The sequence below is a fragment of the Argentina silus genome, assembly GCF_951799395.1.
Source record: "Argentina silus genome assembly, chromosome: 11".
In the NCBI taxonomy this organism is placed as follows: Eukaryota; Metazoa; Chordata; class Actinopteri; order Argentiniformes; family Argentinidae; genus Argentina; species Argentina silus.
In genome coordinates this window covers 15,273,242-15,288,779 of record NC_139665.1, presented here as the reverse complement: position 1 = coordinate 15,288,779, position 15,538 = coordinate 15,273,242, and the positions used below count along the sequence as shown (strand labels likewise).

At 43.7% G+C, this 15,538-nt stretch overlaps 1 protein-coding gene across 1 annotated transcript; it reads left to right on the top strand.

Annotated features, from left to right (window-relative positions):
- Window positions 1–9,391: 9,391 nt before the first annotated feature.
- Window positions 9,392–15,240, top strand: maneal (mannosidase endo-alpha like; the record flags this gene model as incomplete). Its single annotated transcript, XM_083680052.1, has 4 exons — window positions 9,392–9,896; window positions 10,052–10,161; window positions 13,621–13,697; window positions 14,604–15,240. Exons 1-4 carry the CDS (start codon window positions 9,395–9,397, stop codon window positions 15,238–15,240), a joined length of 1,326 nt encoding a protein of 441 aa, XP_083536178.1. The 5' UTR covers window positions 9,392–9,394.
- Between the last annotated feature and the right edge of the window lie 298 nt (window positions 15,241–15,538).

Here is a 15,538-nt window from a genome sequence, read left to right as displayed (position 1 = left end):
GCTGGCTGTGTGCTTAACATCCGTGTGCGTTTTTGTAATATTTCCTCGGAAATAATGTATTTTTCCTAGTCCCCTCTCTTGCACAATACTGGGCCCCCTGACCCTCCTGCCTCTAATATTACCCCCCACCCTTTCGAGCCAAGTCCACGTGATACTCAATTGCAATCTTCTTGCTAGTAAATTAAACATTCCACGGCGATAGGGCCCAAATTCGGAGAGCAACCAATCAGAGTGGGAGACCACCGTGTTCTAGCTGAGGCTTGAAGGACACCCACCCACCCCCTCCACTCCTCGGATAGGAGACCCACAACCCCCACATTGCATTTACATTTGAATGTGTGTGGATGGTCACTCCGGTGGTTTCACGGAAGCCATTGGCCATCCACATTCCAAACCACCAAAGGACATCTAAATCCAAGAGCGTAAAACAGCCTATACGCGAGTGGTCCCAAAGCTTTTTAAGCATGACAATCTACTATTACAATCCACTGAGTTAATGCTTGAATTGCCTGTGCTGTTTGCTAGTCTAGTGTTAATTATGGTTGCAGCAAACAAGCTCAATTTCTAATATTACGACGAATTTTTCACACTGCCTTCACAGAACAATAGGCTATGGGATATTTCATTTTGTTTATATATATGTGCCATTTAGCTGACGCTTTTATCCAAAGCGACTTACATTGCAGTGAGTGCATACATTTCAGTATATATGGTCCCAGCAGGAATCAAACCCACAACCTAAGCGTTGTTAGCGCCATGCTCTACCAACTGAGCCACAGAGGACCACCCGTTTATTGCACTGAAATTGTGCCCTGTGTACATCATTGGAGGCAAGCTGATGTTTAGAAAGACCTAGGCTGCTTACAGCGAGAAGTTGAACTTCATAGTATTTTGGGCTGGCAACAGACCAATTGCTGGTGATAAAGGACTGAAACTATGCTCATGACTGCGTTTTTTCCCCGAGTGTGTTTCTGAATGACTCTCAAAAAGTGTGGAGACTGTCTCCACTTTGGTCATTGAGTCGCCGAAACGTTTTATAATCTTACTAATTTACAAACCTATCTGTTCCCGTCCTCGACTATTCACATTGTGGTTTCAACCTGACGCTGAAAAAAATCATTTTACCTACTTGCAGATAACCTTCACTAGCTTTTGAGGTTTATTCGTGATCCAGCGAGTCTTAGAAGGGATCTTTGGGACATTAACCCCTAACATTAGGCCCACATTGGTCATTTTTACGTTTGTTTTTTGGCGGATATGCCAATATTACATCCTGGTGGTGCACAATGATATTGCACAATTATTCAAGTCGAAATTGCCATTTAGGTCAAAGTAACCTGTGTATTTTGGGCAATACATTAGCTCTTAGCTCCTCCTAAAACGATTCCATACTACCATGGCCTATGACATTTCACACAGCTATAAGCCAGTTCCGAAGTGTGAAATGGCTGGCCTGTTTGTAAAGTTACAGCCCAGAGTCAAATATAACCCTCCTAAACTCCCTCAACAGCTTTGTTTGCGACCTAGTTTTCAACACATTTTATTGATAATTGCTCCTTGCTAGCCAATATCTGCCATTACCAAACAGCTCCGTGAATGACTCACCACTTGGTGCTTTCGTTCCTTGAGGGTTTTTTTTTTCAAGAAAAGCGAGGAAGCAAAACTGACTGGCGTGGGTCTTTAAACTTCAATGGAGTGACGTCAGAGTCGGACTGTCCCAAACATCCCATTTGGCATTTACTCTACTTGATGGCGCTGGGGGGAAAAAATAGCCGCTAATAAAGAATAGCCCATAAAATAGAGGGCTACTTTTTGTTCCGAGTGTAAAGACAACTAAGCTAGACTACTAAGATCACAAACTATGCTACTGGTGGCCAAAAGCACAATGAAACCAGCTATTTTACCAGCTATTTCGTTTTTGTTTTGTTTTGTTTATTCAGGCCATTTTCTTTGCAGCGGCATCACTTCTAAGACCTTCTGGAGCACGAATAAGCCCATACCTCCAAAGCTGGTGAATCTGCAAATAGAGGCTGTATTCACGATGATTTGATAGACGAATTCCACTAACCTCGGTTGTGTGGCAAGGATCATGTGTGAGAGAGAGAGGAAGGGAGGGAGGGAGGGAGGGAGGGGGGGGGGCTATGGAGATCCACTATACACACCAGAATGACAGTTAGTTGCGTGTGCATGTCCAGATCAACATTAGAGCCAGAGCCATAGTCTCTGTCTGTGTGCGTCTCTCTCTGAGAATGTTTGCAATTGGCATACTTTAGGAGTGTCATTAGCAGGCCTCAATAGCCATCCTAACCATGTCTACTAAATTTGATCATATTAAAAAAGGAAAGTTGACCAAAAGTCACATTAAGTTGGACAAAGCATATTCCTAAAAGAATCTAAAAACGACCGTTTAAATGTAGGCCTATACTGTCGGTCATTCGTTAATTCATAAAAAGGCACGGGCAATTCAAAGCAATTGGCAACTCACCCCAGCAGGACTCTGGATACATTTTCTTGAATCTTTTTTATTCAACAAAATTCAACCAGCCGCCTGCCCTTGCCGATTCAACGCGAGCTTTTATAGGTTTGAAACTGAAAGGTTCAGGAATCACATTCACAGTATTTGAATAATTAGCGATGTGTAATACCACTTTACCGGATCTGCGCTTTCAACCGTCAGATCTTTTGAATTGGCACTGTTATGAACCCATTTAGGAGATGCAGATGGCATTCGCTTTTCATTTCACCACTGACACGTTTAGGCTGCATGTGATAGGCTACACTTCAATTACAGGCCAATTGCCCTTCATCAAATGATTACAATGTAACTACTGGGTCTGGGAAGGAAGTGCATCACGAGTGGATTAATCATCATAGTGGACAGAATGCCCGTGCCCGACTGTTGCGGTACTGCGAAGCATATTGTCTGACTCATGCACACATTCAGAATAGAAACCGCGGTTTCCATCTCAGATACCTGAACGAGAAACCGCACGTTGTGAATGGGGCTGGGCGTGAGAGAGTTCCATCGGGCAGCTGGTGCACGGTACCATATGAGACGCTGGTCACCATCACCATCATGACATCAACATCCTCCCTCTCATTTACACAAAGGAGCCGTGACACCTGTAAGATAGGGCCGTCATCTTACCTGCAAGGAGTCATTGTGGTCAGTGTTTAGTGATGGGTGTCTAAAATGAACTGTGTGTAGCGGAGGTGATTTGGAATCACACTCATGAGGAGGTAGCTCTGCCTGAGACATGAAAACTCAAGTGTCACCCTCAAACCATGACTATGTCCTCTTAGCCTAACGGTAGACATGGGTTTTCCTCAAGGGAGACCCAGGTTCAAACCCCACCTGTCAAAGGGGGGTGAATGTAGTGTAGTTTATTTGGAATCATGTTCTTGTGACGAGGTAACCCTGCCTGAGACATTGAAACCTCAAGTGTCACCCTCACATCTTGAGGATGTCCTCTTGGTAGATGCTTGGGTCTTTCACATGGGAGATCGAGGTTCAAACTCCACCTGTCACATACAGTGCCCTGCGTAAGTAATGGGACAATGACGCATTTTGTCTTCTTTTGGCTCTACACTCCAAAAGTTTAGATTTTAAATCAAACCATTCACTTTCACTTTTTAGTGTTGTAATTTCTGAATGGTGAAACCAATATGTACACAAATACCATCAAATAAAAGCTGCGAATCTCTACTTTAACCTCATAGTATGTGTTTGAAATCCAAAATCCAAACTTTTAAGAGTGTGAAGAAAAAAATGGCTTCACTGTCCCATTACTTCCACAGGGAACTGTGTGTGTGTGTGTGTGTGTGTGTGTGGAGTTTCACCTCTCATCTTGTAGGGGTTAGCAGAGTGTAGACAACACGTGTTTGATACCATTCCTTGTTCAATTACAATGAGTGTCTTCAGTGTTGCAGAGTGTAGACAACACGTGTTTGATACCATTCCTTGTTCAATTACAATGAGACCGTCCTCTGATTTCTGCCTTCACCAATCTCCTTACTAACTCCATAGGGCAGGCAGTGTTTATACTATAACAATGACTGACCAAAGAGGACAAAGCTATCCTTTGAATCATCCACCACTCTCCAACACTAAGCTACAGAGAAATGTAGATGAGGCTTGATTGCAGACTTATCATTAAATGCTTTATGCAATAACATAATAAAAACATAAAGTTGCTGATATAGAGCATGTAATAAATACAAAACACTGACTGCTCACCTTGATGAAAGACATTCAACTACAATCAATTCTGAAAACCAAAGCATGTCTTCTGATTGACTTGAATGTCTACACCTGTTGCCACACTAATTGTACTGAACCAATAGGAAGACAAGAGACATTTAGACAGCTAACACAGATGACTGCAGTATGTGTGAAATGGTGGGGAAAGTATAGTGAATATGGAAGGAAAGAAAAACAACTTTAGTTCAGGTTAAGTTAAAGCATATTTGAATGAATAGATTGAAATGAATGTCTTTGAACTGAAGGCCACTTCTTAACCGAGAGAGAGAGAGACAGAGACAGAGACAGAGAGAGAGATATGGAGAGACAGAGAGAGAAGAGAGAGATAGGGAAAGAGAGAGCAAGAGGCAGAGAGAGATAGGGAAAGAAAGAGAGAGAGAGGTTATACCTAATTAAAACCAAATGACTTCATTCATGTCCTTCTCAACAGCCCTCTCAGAGTTGCTGTCGGTGCAGCAGGCTTCTCAGTGTCACCATGGAAACACATGGCCCTCTGTCTGTCACAGAACAAAGAGGGGTTCCTTTAGGTGACCCGTGTCACACTGAGGGGCTTAGGAACAATACCCCGGCACGTGCTCCCTGAGCGACCCCCCACCCAACCACCACACACACATAGTGATTGAGAGGACTGTGGAGGTCTATCACTCACTGAGGGTAGTTTAGCTCTGTTCCTCTGATAGTTATGAGGGCAATCTGAGACCTTGCAGTGTAAGAGGCAGCAGTAGGTTGCAGTTGCATTATGTTTTTTTCTTCACCATTTTTCAGTCTGGTCCTCAGTAGGCAATGAGCAATGGAACATTCTACTGCGGGAACAGATGGGATTTGCTCATTTGAAATGAAATGTCTGAATTGTAGAGGCCGTATTCACGATGATCTGACAGTTAAACTAATTCCACCGACCTCGGTTGTGTGGTAAGGATATTGTATCTGCACACTGCAAAGAAGTCCGTCTGGCCATGTGTGAGAGAGAGAGGGGGCCCACAGGGCTATGAGGATCCTCTGTACACATCAGAATGACAGTTAGTTGTGTGTGTATGTCCAGATCAACATTAGAGCCAGAGCCAGAGCCATAGTCTCTGTGTGCGTGCGTGCGTGCGTGCGTGCGTGCGTGCGTGCGTGCGTGCGTGCGTGCGTGCGTGCGTGCGTGCGTATGGCTGGGGACTTCATCTTTACTTTTGCGGTGAGAACAACATTTTGAGAAGCACACTTGAGGGACTGTCAATGTGTGGGACCTTGGCAGTGGAGAACACCCCAGTGGCCCCATTTGGGGAGCTGTCAGCTCACCTTTCACCTCTTCACCCAGGGGGACCGGCCAGCGCTGATCAATAACACCAATCCATACATGATCCATACACCCTGCTATGCCTTGACAGATATCCCTCCTACAACAAGCTTTCAGTTAGAAAAGCCTGTTGCCTTTTATAAGTGCAGGTGGTGTTTAAGTAGCTTATAGCATTAGCAATTTTTGAATTAGGTAAAATAAAATAAATCTCTCTCTCTCTCTCTCTCTCTCTCTCTCTCTCTATATATATATATATATATATATATATATATATATATATATATATATATAACCATGGAACATATAGAATAACACATTGATACTGTCAGATCTGATTAAGGTAAGAGGCTCCACCGAACCATCTGCTGAGAGAGGCAATACATCAAATGGGTGTGACACTGTCACAGTTGGTTTTCCTGATTGTCTGTCAATAGAGGTTGGGCAGCACAGATGCTAAAACATAGCACCCAGTAATATAGGCTATACAGCTACACAACATTTAATAATGTTATACATTTAATAATATCCGATATTTAAAAGTCTCTGATGGGTTTACAATTAGGCCTACACTTGGATTTGGACAGGAACAGGTTAACAGTAACACAGAACAAAGTGTGCGAGTAGAAGTAAGCCAACAGAAGTCATAGGCCTATGTGTCGAGTCAGGTCTCCATAAGACAATGCGAGTCGCGGTGGACAGACAAACGGAAGAGGCGACTTCAGCACCTTGGACAGCTCTACTTTAAGAACCAAATCGTGGCTCTAAGAGGGATATCATTCTTAAACTTTGAAATGTTGTGCATCAACGACGAAGACTGTGACTCAGAGAAACACACTAAGCTATGCCATGCACAAACAATTTCTCTAAACTTAAATAAGCTACATTAGGTGGAATCATTTAATTCGAGAGAAAGATGGGGTTCAATTCATTATGGTTACATTATTAACAGTTTAACTAAACGCACTAATTCATAAAATTTTCCGATCAATGAAAGTGCCCATGTCAGAATATTGTGAGTCCATTCGCCCATCCCTTGTTGTCCATACTGGAGCCCGTCAGTCAAATAAATCCACTGTTCAAACACCTTTTCATTATACACGGACACCCCCTAGTGGTGATGGATGGATATGCGTGGACAGTGAGAGATCACATTGGTCTAACACTGTATTTCTCCAATATGATCACAGAGGGCCAGTTACTTTGAAATGTATTATTGCTCAGATCCTCGCGAGTCATATTTCGTATAGCAAAAATATACAATACATTATACCGCTCTACTCCCACTAGATGTCACTGTAGTTCTGTCACGTTAGTTCTGACAGTTTACATAATTTGGTGTTGTTTGCATATAGTCCTCCTGTTATGTTCGATAAGGCTGTGCACGCTTTATGTTCTTGGTCAAATTGACCCAGTGCTTTATAAGTCACCTTAGGGTAGAATGTATTAGAATGTTTTTTTTTTTATTCGCTTTTGGGATAAACAATTAAAATGCTGATTTTATGTCTTTGACATGTGTGATAGCATATCTTGTGGGACCTGGGACCTTTCTATGTTTTCAGCAGGCACTCTCTCCTGATTTTCATGGGGGAGTGTGGACCATTGAAGCATTCCATTATTTTACATGAACACCTCACTTTCAGGCTGTGAGGAAGTTCCCTTTTCATCAGAGGATGAGTCCTGATGGTCAGAGTTCACTTCTACATTATCCTCAGTCTAAGACACCTTCTTCCTCAATCTTACTGTCATGGTGAAAGAGGCTTTCTAGCACCTCACACTGACTGAAAGTCTTTTGCTCATGTTCCAGCAGAGAACATACTGTTCTGTTGTACAGAGAGAGTGAAGGTTGGGTAGGACCCAGCGTGGGACCCTTTTATCAGTATCCATTTTTTCCCTATGATTCAAATGTTATTATTTATTTTGTATACGTTCATTACCCCTACGGAGAGGATAAGATGAAGGCTCGTGCTGAAGAACAATGGGTCAGTTTGACCCGAAAGGTAAGAGGAGGGATAGATGACCTAGGATACCTGTGCAGGACACTAAATCCCTGCAAAACTAGGGTTACACATATCAATATAACAGGGGAAAAGTTTGTTGATGGCTATATCAGATAGTCTTTCGGTTATCTAATAAAACAAGACATAAGAGCGCAGTGAACTATGGCATTAGCAGAGGAGGCTGATTATTATGGAAGAGAAAACTGTTAAAATATTCCCCCGTGCATTATGCCTATGCCAGTGAGCTCGATCCGGGAAGATCCTAACCGTGGGCGTCCACTCGGTGCCCGTTGCTGCCTAATCCCACAGTGTGAGTGGGTATCTGCCTCCCAGGAGTTAATCCTGCCACTGCTAATCCAAACTATGTGGGTGGCACATCTTAATCTCAATGTTGCCTAAACTTCAAAGCTTATGTATCATTCAATGTTTTGAATATGGCAGCCCACGGTGCTTCACTGAAATCTCCAGCGAAATTCAATAGGCGAGTGATAATTTAATAAATAACTATATAACTTCAAGGATTTCTATTCAATTCATTGGAGGCTGTTATCTTTTACTCACACAAGCCACAAAATTTACCTGACACTAAACGCAGGCGAATGTGTTCTATAGGCCTATCTTTTACAAAATCATAAAAGTTTAATGTTTCTTCGTTTTATCAATTATTAATCCTATCCTTGCATGCCTAAAGTATAGGCCTATAGGCTGTATAGCCTACATAAAATACATCATGTCGACATGCATTTAGTCTGTGAGAATAAGGCTATTGAAGTAGAAAAATGTGTTGGACGGAAAGAGAATGTAATACAGCCTACACATACCTATGTGGAAACAGTTAAAGCCATACAGTGTAAACAAAGGCAATACCCATTTGTTCCACGCGCACTCTATTTTTTTCTCAGCGCGCGGGGTTAATCCCACCCACTCCGCTCGCCCCCGCATCGCGCAAGCCGCGAGCGCTCATCATCTTCTAGCGTGCAGCTAGAACACGATCAATATAAAACGGTCTACCCAAAAGTACGAGTGACTAATCACGGAAATAGCAATCAATCAAAAGCACACGTCGACCTCGCGTATCAAATGTCGACCAACTGTGCCGTGTGCTGGGTATTGGATGGATTATAGCATTTGCTCCCGGAAGAGCAGATTCAAACGCATTATCGAGGGAGAAATGAGAACAAGGGGTACCAGGCGAGCGGACAGCGCTTGCCGAAAACAAAGGTAACGGTGCTGCTAAAGTATGTGATGAATTAACAGACCAGACCGGCACAGTTTTTATTGTGTGATGGGCACTGCAAGCAAATACCTGGAGTGACTGGCTTTTTGAAATACGACAGAAGCGACATGCTTTTCACTCTCTCTCGCATTGGAATCCACTAATGGGCTCACAGCGGTCGAGAAACGTAAAACCAACAATAACATACAATCCTCATGACAGTCGCAATGGAAAGGCGAACGTTCATTTCATTCATTCATTATAACAAATCATGTCTGTAGTCTACGGTGAGATAGGCAGCAAATGTAGCACAGGGGATAGATTCGCTTAATTCAAACACAGGACGAGAATAATGATGGTTCGCTGTTTAGAGTGAAATGGATTCGATCGTTGCGTTCAAATCAGACATCGAACTCAAGCCATGAAGGCTCTCTGAACTCTCCGACTAAACGCACAAACCATCGCACAGTCTGGGGTTTTCCCACGTCTTAGATGCTATATGCGTTTCTGGAAGATTGCACATGTTGATGGAAGAGACTGACAGTACAGCACAGTAGTTTGTAAACAAAAAGCATCACCGGATCGGCTGCCTAGTCCGCTGCAGGGTGATCTACGTTTCAGCACCATAGACAGCGACAATGACACGGTTGCGCAAGAAAGCTTTTATTGCACTTTTCCTATTCACGTTGTTCATATTCGGGACCATGATGGGCCTGAGAACGCTCAAACCCAGCGACGGCTTCTCAGATCTCGCCCCGGGGATGGAATTCGCGGGAGAGAGAGCGGACCGGCGACGACCGGTTTCGAACGACGTGGTAGTGTCCCCGGGTCAGTCCCATTTAGCGGGTGACACAAAAGTCGTTTTTACGAAATCTGATCGTGATTACAGTATATTCTACGATGTACACATATTCTATTATCTATGGTATGGGACCCCACAGATGGACGGTAAATATATTCACTGGGACCATGTCCTGGTGCCACATTGGGACCCTAAGATTGCCGCAATCCACGCGAAAGGAAGACACACGCCTCCTGAGGACATTGCCTCAAGTTTCTACCCGGAGCTAGGACCCTACAGCTCGAGGGACCCAAGCGTGTTGGAGTCGCACATGTCTCAGATTGAAGCAGCCGCTGCAGGTAAGGTCAACAACCTAGGCCCCTAATACCTCATGGAGTTGCATGGAGTAAAACAATTCATCATATCCCCATCCTGTAAGAAGAAGAAAATGTGGGTTGATCTTTGTACCAATGTTATAGCCTACCTAAGACTGTACCCCCATGTGTTGCTCTAGGGGTGCTGGTGCTGTCCTGGTACCCACCCGGGGTGGCGGACAACCATGGGGAAGCTGCGGAGGACCTGGTGCCCGCTGTCATGGACGCTGCCCACAGGCACAGCATCAAGGTAACTGGTGAGAGAACCGGTATGTTTTTCCTTTCTGGCGCTTTACTGAATTAATGGCTGGCATTGATAGTTGGTGCTGAACAGTTGAGGTTTATATTAGCTCAGACCTCTGTTGTAAAGTTTAAGTGAGTATCAATCATGCTCTTTGATAGTGAATTATTGGCATAGCCACAAGTATTGAATTTGAAATACTTATGTGAACAAAAGTGAGTGAGCAATCACCGTGGGTCATAACTAGATGCAATTCTAACCCATGCAATGTACTTAAGAGGGTGATGTAATTTTAAAAAGCATTTCCTGCCAAAAAAACGTGTTTCAGTCCTCTTGTGCATTATTAATGTAGACAAAGAAAACACATTTCTTCAGCAACCTTGCCAGTCTTTGGGAGCCTCTACAAACTCCCTGGTAGTCTTTTCACCAGGATGTAAAAATTACAACATTTCCATTTGACATGCCAGGGGAATATAAGCCAATTGTATGTTTCTGAAAAGCCATTAAAGTTATTTTTGTACTACCCCTTACAAAAGATAACATGAATGGCATTGCATTGCCCTCAAATGCATCACTCGTGCTGTTTGAAGCCTGTGTGTCACAGAGAGCATGGGTTTTAAGAGTCCCATTCACACATCATAAACCCCATTCTGAGGGGGCCTTTGACGAGACAAGCTATAAGCTTAGAGTAGATTTACCATAATACAGCAAAAAACATTCTTTCTTCCACTTGCATATTCCTGTTATGGCAGGTTAACATTGAAAGAATGTTAACCATGTGTGTAGAATGAATGATGAGAACTAGGTGTCTCTGTGAGATTTACACAATGAACGGTCTGAATTTTATGCCTGACCTGAGGGCTAATGTTCCAATGTTCCAACCAATGCACTAGAACTGCCAGACAGCAAATAGAGGTTGAGGTGGGGGTGGGGGGAACTGTCATCTTTCTTCACTCATACTTCCTCAGTGTATACTAGGCTATATGTCCCTGTGTGTGTGTGCATGGGTGCGTGTGCGTGGGTGTGTGGGTGTGTGTGCTGTATTACCATTCATTTGATATGAAGGCATTGCCACAAGGACCCATATCAAAGACACACCTCTTTGACATGAATGAATCTTGCCTGCATTATCCAGAGATTTCAACAGACAGTTATCACTTCACAGGTATTTAAATGTGTTCCTCCCTCTGTGACAGACTAAACCCCTACATTTTCAAGAGTGTGTTTGTGCAGCAGGTGGAGAAGATGGTAGAACTACATTATATGTATATGAAAAAGCTTGATTAAGCTTTGATTAAACACAGCCTGGTTTGTTTCACCAATGGCCTTTCACGTGCACATGCTCTATTTACTGACATAGTTTACATTATTATCACCATTAATTCATGAACAACAATACTGATAATGTGTAAACAACAGATTGCCTCGGGGTTAGTTTCGACTTCTCATCATGAAAAGGGCATCTGTGGTGAATATTTAGATGGTTCCATCACAATCAACGGCAGCTACACGTTTGCAGCTACACTGAAGGGCATAAATGCTAATCGGCGAAACTGTCACCATCAGACAGCGTGACAGGTGATAAAACAAACAAAACACTTTTTCATCCATCCCTATGCATGGTTTATTCAGCTGAAGAGGGACAGATTGGACAGCATTTCACCTCAGCGGCCTTTTCATGATTTCAAACCAGCCGAGACTACTGACAGGCCCAGCGCCGCTGCCAAACAACTGCCGCGTTGCCATGGAAACTGTTTATGAAGACCTTGCAGTCTCTTTTCAAAGAGAGAGAGAGAGGGAGTGGGTGTTTGTTCAGCCCGCTGCTCTCTCTCTCTCTCTCTCTATGTCTCTCTCTCTATGTCTCTCTCTCTCTCCCCCACATTCATGGCCCAATAGTTCTATCAGCAGTGCTCTGTTGTTGCTGAGCTCAAGTAGATCTTTTTGCTTCGGCAGCTGTACGTGGCTGTACAGCCTCAGAGTCGGCAGTCTGCCCTGGGCGAGAGGAGGGCATCCATCAGCATCACTCAGCTGTCTGCTTTGTCACACTAACCCATATGAACAAATACTACAGTATACTACAATATACATACTAGTATGTAGTGTTGTATTTACTGTAGCATGTACTGAAGTGTTTTTGCAGAAACTATAGTACTGTACCTATTCTATAGTATAATAATAATGCATTTATTTTGTATAGCCCTTTTCTCAGTACTCAAAGACACTACATTCCATGGAGAGAACAAGAATAGATGGATAAATATATACAAATAAATATATAAAATAAAAAGTAAAACAAAAGACCAATCAGTAAAAACAACAATAAAAAAAGATGGTTTTTGAGGGATTGTTTGAAGGAGGAGAGCATGCTGGGTTCTTTGATGTGGTTTGGGAGAGTGTTCCAAAGAGTGGGTGGGGGCAGCAGTGGAGGAAGCCTGGTCCCCCGGTCCCCCGGTCCCCCGGTCCCCCGACAAGGAGGTTATACTATATACAGTATATACTATAGTATTACTATTTAAATTAGGTAAATACTACTAACCATGACTACAGTATTTACTACAAAATATTCTATTGTATTTACAACTTGATTACTTGGGACTTCAGTACTTCAACTGAGGTAATGTGCTAATTAACAGTCAATAAGTATACACTGTTCTATGGTATACTACATGAAGTATAACAACATTTTAACTATAGGTAAATATACCAAAGTCTACTCAAATAATGAAAGAAAACACTACATCGTAATACAAATTATTATTTTATGTTTTATTTGTAAAACCTATATCTCTTTCTCTTTCTCTTTTCTATATCTTTTTCTTTTTAAACTTATATCATTTGCCATTCTATCTTGGTACCGGGGCACACAGTTCTGCTGTATCCTGTTGGATGACTTATATACGGCTCCTTATCAGACTTGGAGAAAAGGGGCTCTATTTTTAGAGATGATTTTCCAGGCGATCTCTGATCGGTTTCCTAAGCCCGGGCCTTCTGACACATTCAATCTGACAGGATCGATAGGCTCACTTTGATTTGTCCCTGGAAATAACCTGTTATTCTGGAAGGACATTGGAGTGGCTGACATTTGAGTAACCAGATACAGTACATGCAGTCCCTGGGGGACACCTTCTTCAGTCTGCCATTGAAGCTGGCTCTGAGTGGGAACTGTATGCCAGTGCAGCGATGGTACAGATGGTGCTGCCAACCAATGGTTTTTCTGTCCACACTCACCACTAATTAGGTTGTGAGAGCGCAACCATGCTGTATTTTTTTTTATGATTTCTTTTAAATGAAATAATTTCGACATCACGTAAAATGTGCATTACTTTCATTATGCTATCATTTCAAGGAAAATGTGTACTCATGTCTGCTTAATGCATGTGATATGGTACTACTGTTGGTATTAAGAATGGTTCTGACCTCTGTACTGTAATTCATGCTTTTACAATGATCCAACTCTAATTTGCACAGGTGGCGTTTCACATCCAGCCTTACAAAGGACGGACCGACCTGAGCATGCATGACAACATCAAATACATAATTGACAAGTAGGTTGGCCCTCCTCACTCCTTTCTATTTCTCCCTCCCTCTCTCCCTTCCCTTCCCTCCCCTCTCCTCTCCTCCCCTCTCCTCTCCCTCTCTCAAACTCTCACTTCCACAGATTAAGGCTTTCTTATCATTTACTTTAAGCCAAAGGGCAGGGCTCTTCTTTCCATATCAATGTCAACTGACGTAAGCCTAGAGATCTGGAGAAATGTTCGCCCACTTCACATCTGAAGGGGATACAGGAGAAACAGGTTGTTAAAAATAGATGGCTCTCCGTCTGTGATCTCTCTCTCCCTCTCTCTAAATGAAACCTTACTCTGTTTGCAGAACGTACACCTCTGTTTTAAAGCGTTGTACCCAGAGTGTGGGAAGTGATCGCTAGTAGAGGACAGTGAGACTAATCGCTGATGGTTTATGTAATGAGTCATGTCAGAGTGATCCACCTAAACAATGAGCCAACCTTGAAGCATCCTGTTTGGTTATATGAACAGGAATGGTTGGGGATAATGTACTGCAGTCATGCTATGTGAACAGTGATGGTAGGCACCGAGGACAAGCCTAGTGTACCTTGAGATGGATCTTTTTCGCTGGGCTAGATGGTATTGCCAGCTTATGCAATACCAACTGTGCTGACCATCTGCCTGAGAAGAAACCAGAGAGAGAGAGAGAGAAGTATTCAGTAAACCATACTGCACTGTACACACTCTCTCTTCTCGTGCTCTTGAAAATATAATAAATAGCCCCATTTCACCGAACAGCATTCATTTAATGTCTGGCATAAAGCCAGCGTGAGAAAGCTGGGGTTTGCATTAACCTCCTCATTAGTAAGATTGCGTGTAGAAAAAGTGTAAAAAAAAAAAAAAAACGTGCATATAATCCGTGACTCAAAATCCAATAATTTCTCACAGGTATGGAAAACATGGCGCCTTCTACAGATTCAAGTCCAGCACAGGGAAGATTCTGCCCCTATTCTACGTCTACGACTCCTACCTGACCCCTCCCGAGGCCTGGGCGGAATTGTTGACCTCCTCAGGGTCCCACAGCCTGCGGGGCACGCCCTACGACGGTGTCTTCGTGGCCCTCATCGTGGAGGAGCGTCACAAGCACGACATCCTGGCCAGCGGCTTCGACGGCATGTACACCTACTTCGCCACCAACGGTTTCTCCTTCGGCGCCTCCCACCAGAACTGGCAGGCCATCAAGGCTTTCTGCGACGGCAACAACCTGCTCTTCGTGCCCAGCGCCGGGCCCGGCTACGTCGACACCGCCGTGCGGCCCTGGAACAACCACAACACAAGGAACCGCGTCAACGGGCGCTATTACGAGACGTCCCTGCAGGCGGCGCTCTCCGTCAGACCGGAGGTCGTCACCATCACCTCTTTCAACGAGTGGCACGAGGGCACTCAGATCGAGAAGGCCGTGGCCAAGAAGACGGTCACCCGTCTGTATCTGGACTACCAGCCCCACCGGCCAGACCTCTACCTAGAGCTCACGCGCAGGTGGGCCGAGAACTTCAACAAGGAGAAGGACACGTGGCTCATGTAGACGGCTCCCTGCTGGGCGTACTCTGTCCTGGGCAGGTGATGTGGACACGCCTGGGGTATGACTGGAGTCTGCTGGCACATTGAGACTACCTGCTCCCACTTACTGTACATTCATGAGTTACCCTCTCGATCCTTATCCACCCTTTTGTTTCCTCTCAATCCTGAACATTCCAGATGAGGCTTTTCCCAAAGCAACTTTTGTCACAATACATGGTTTCTATGAACCATCTGAATATACACACATCATTGTGTAGAGAAATGACAGCATCATTGGTTGGTTTGAGACAATGGGAAACAAG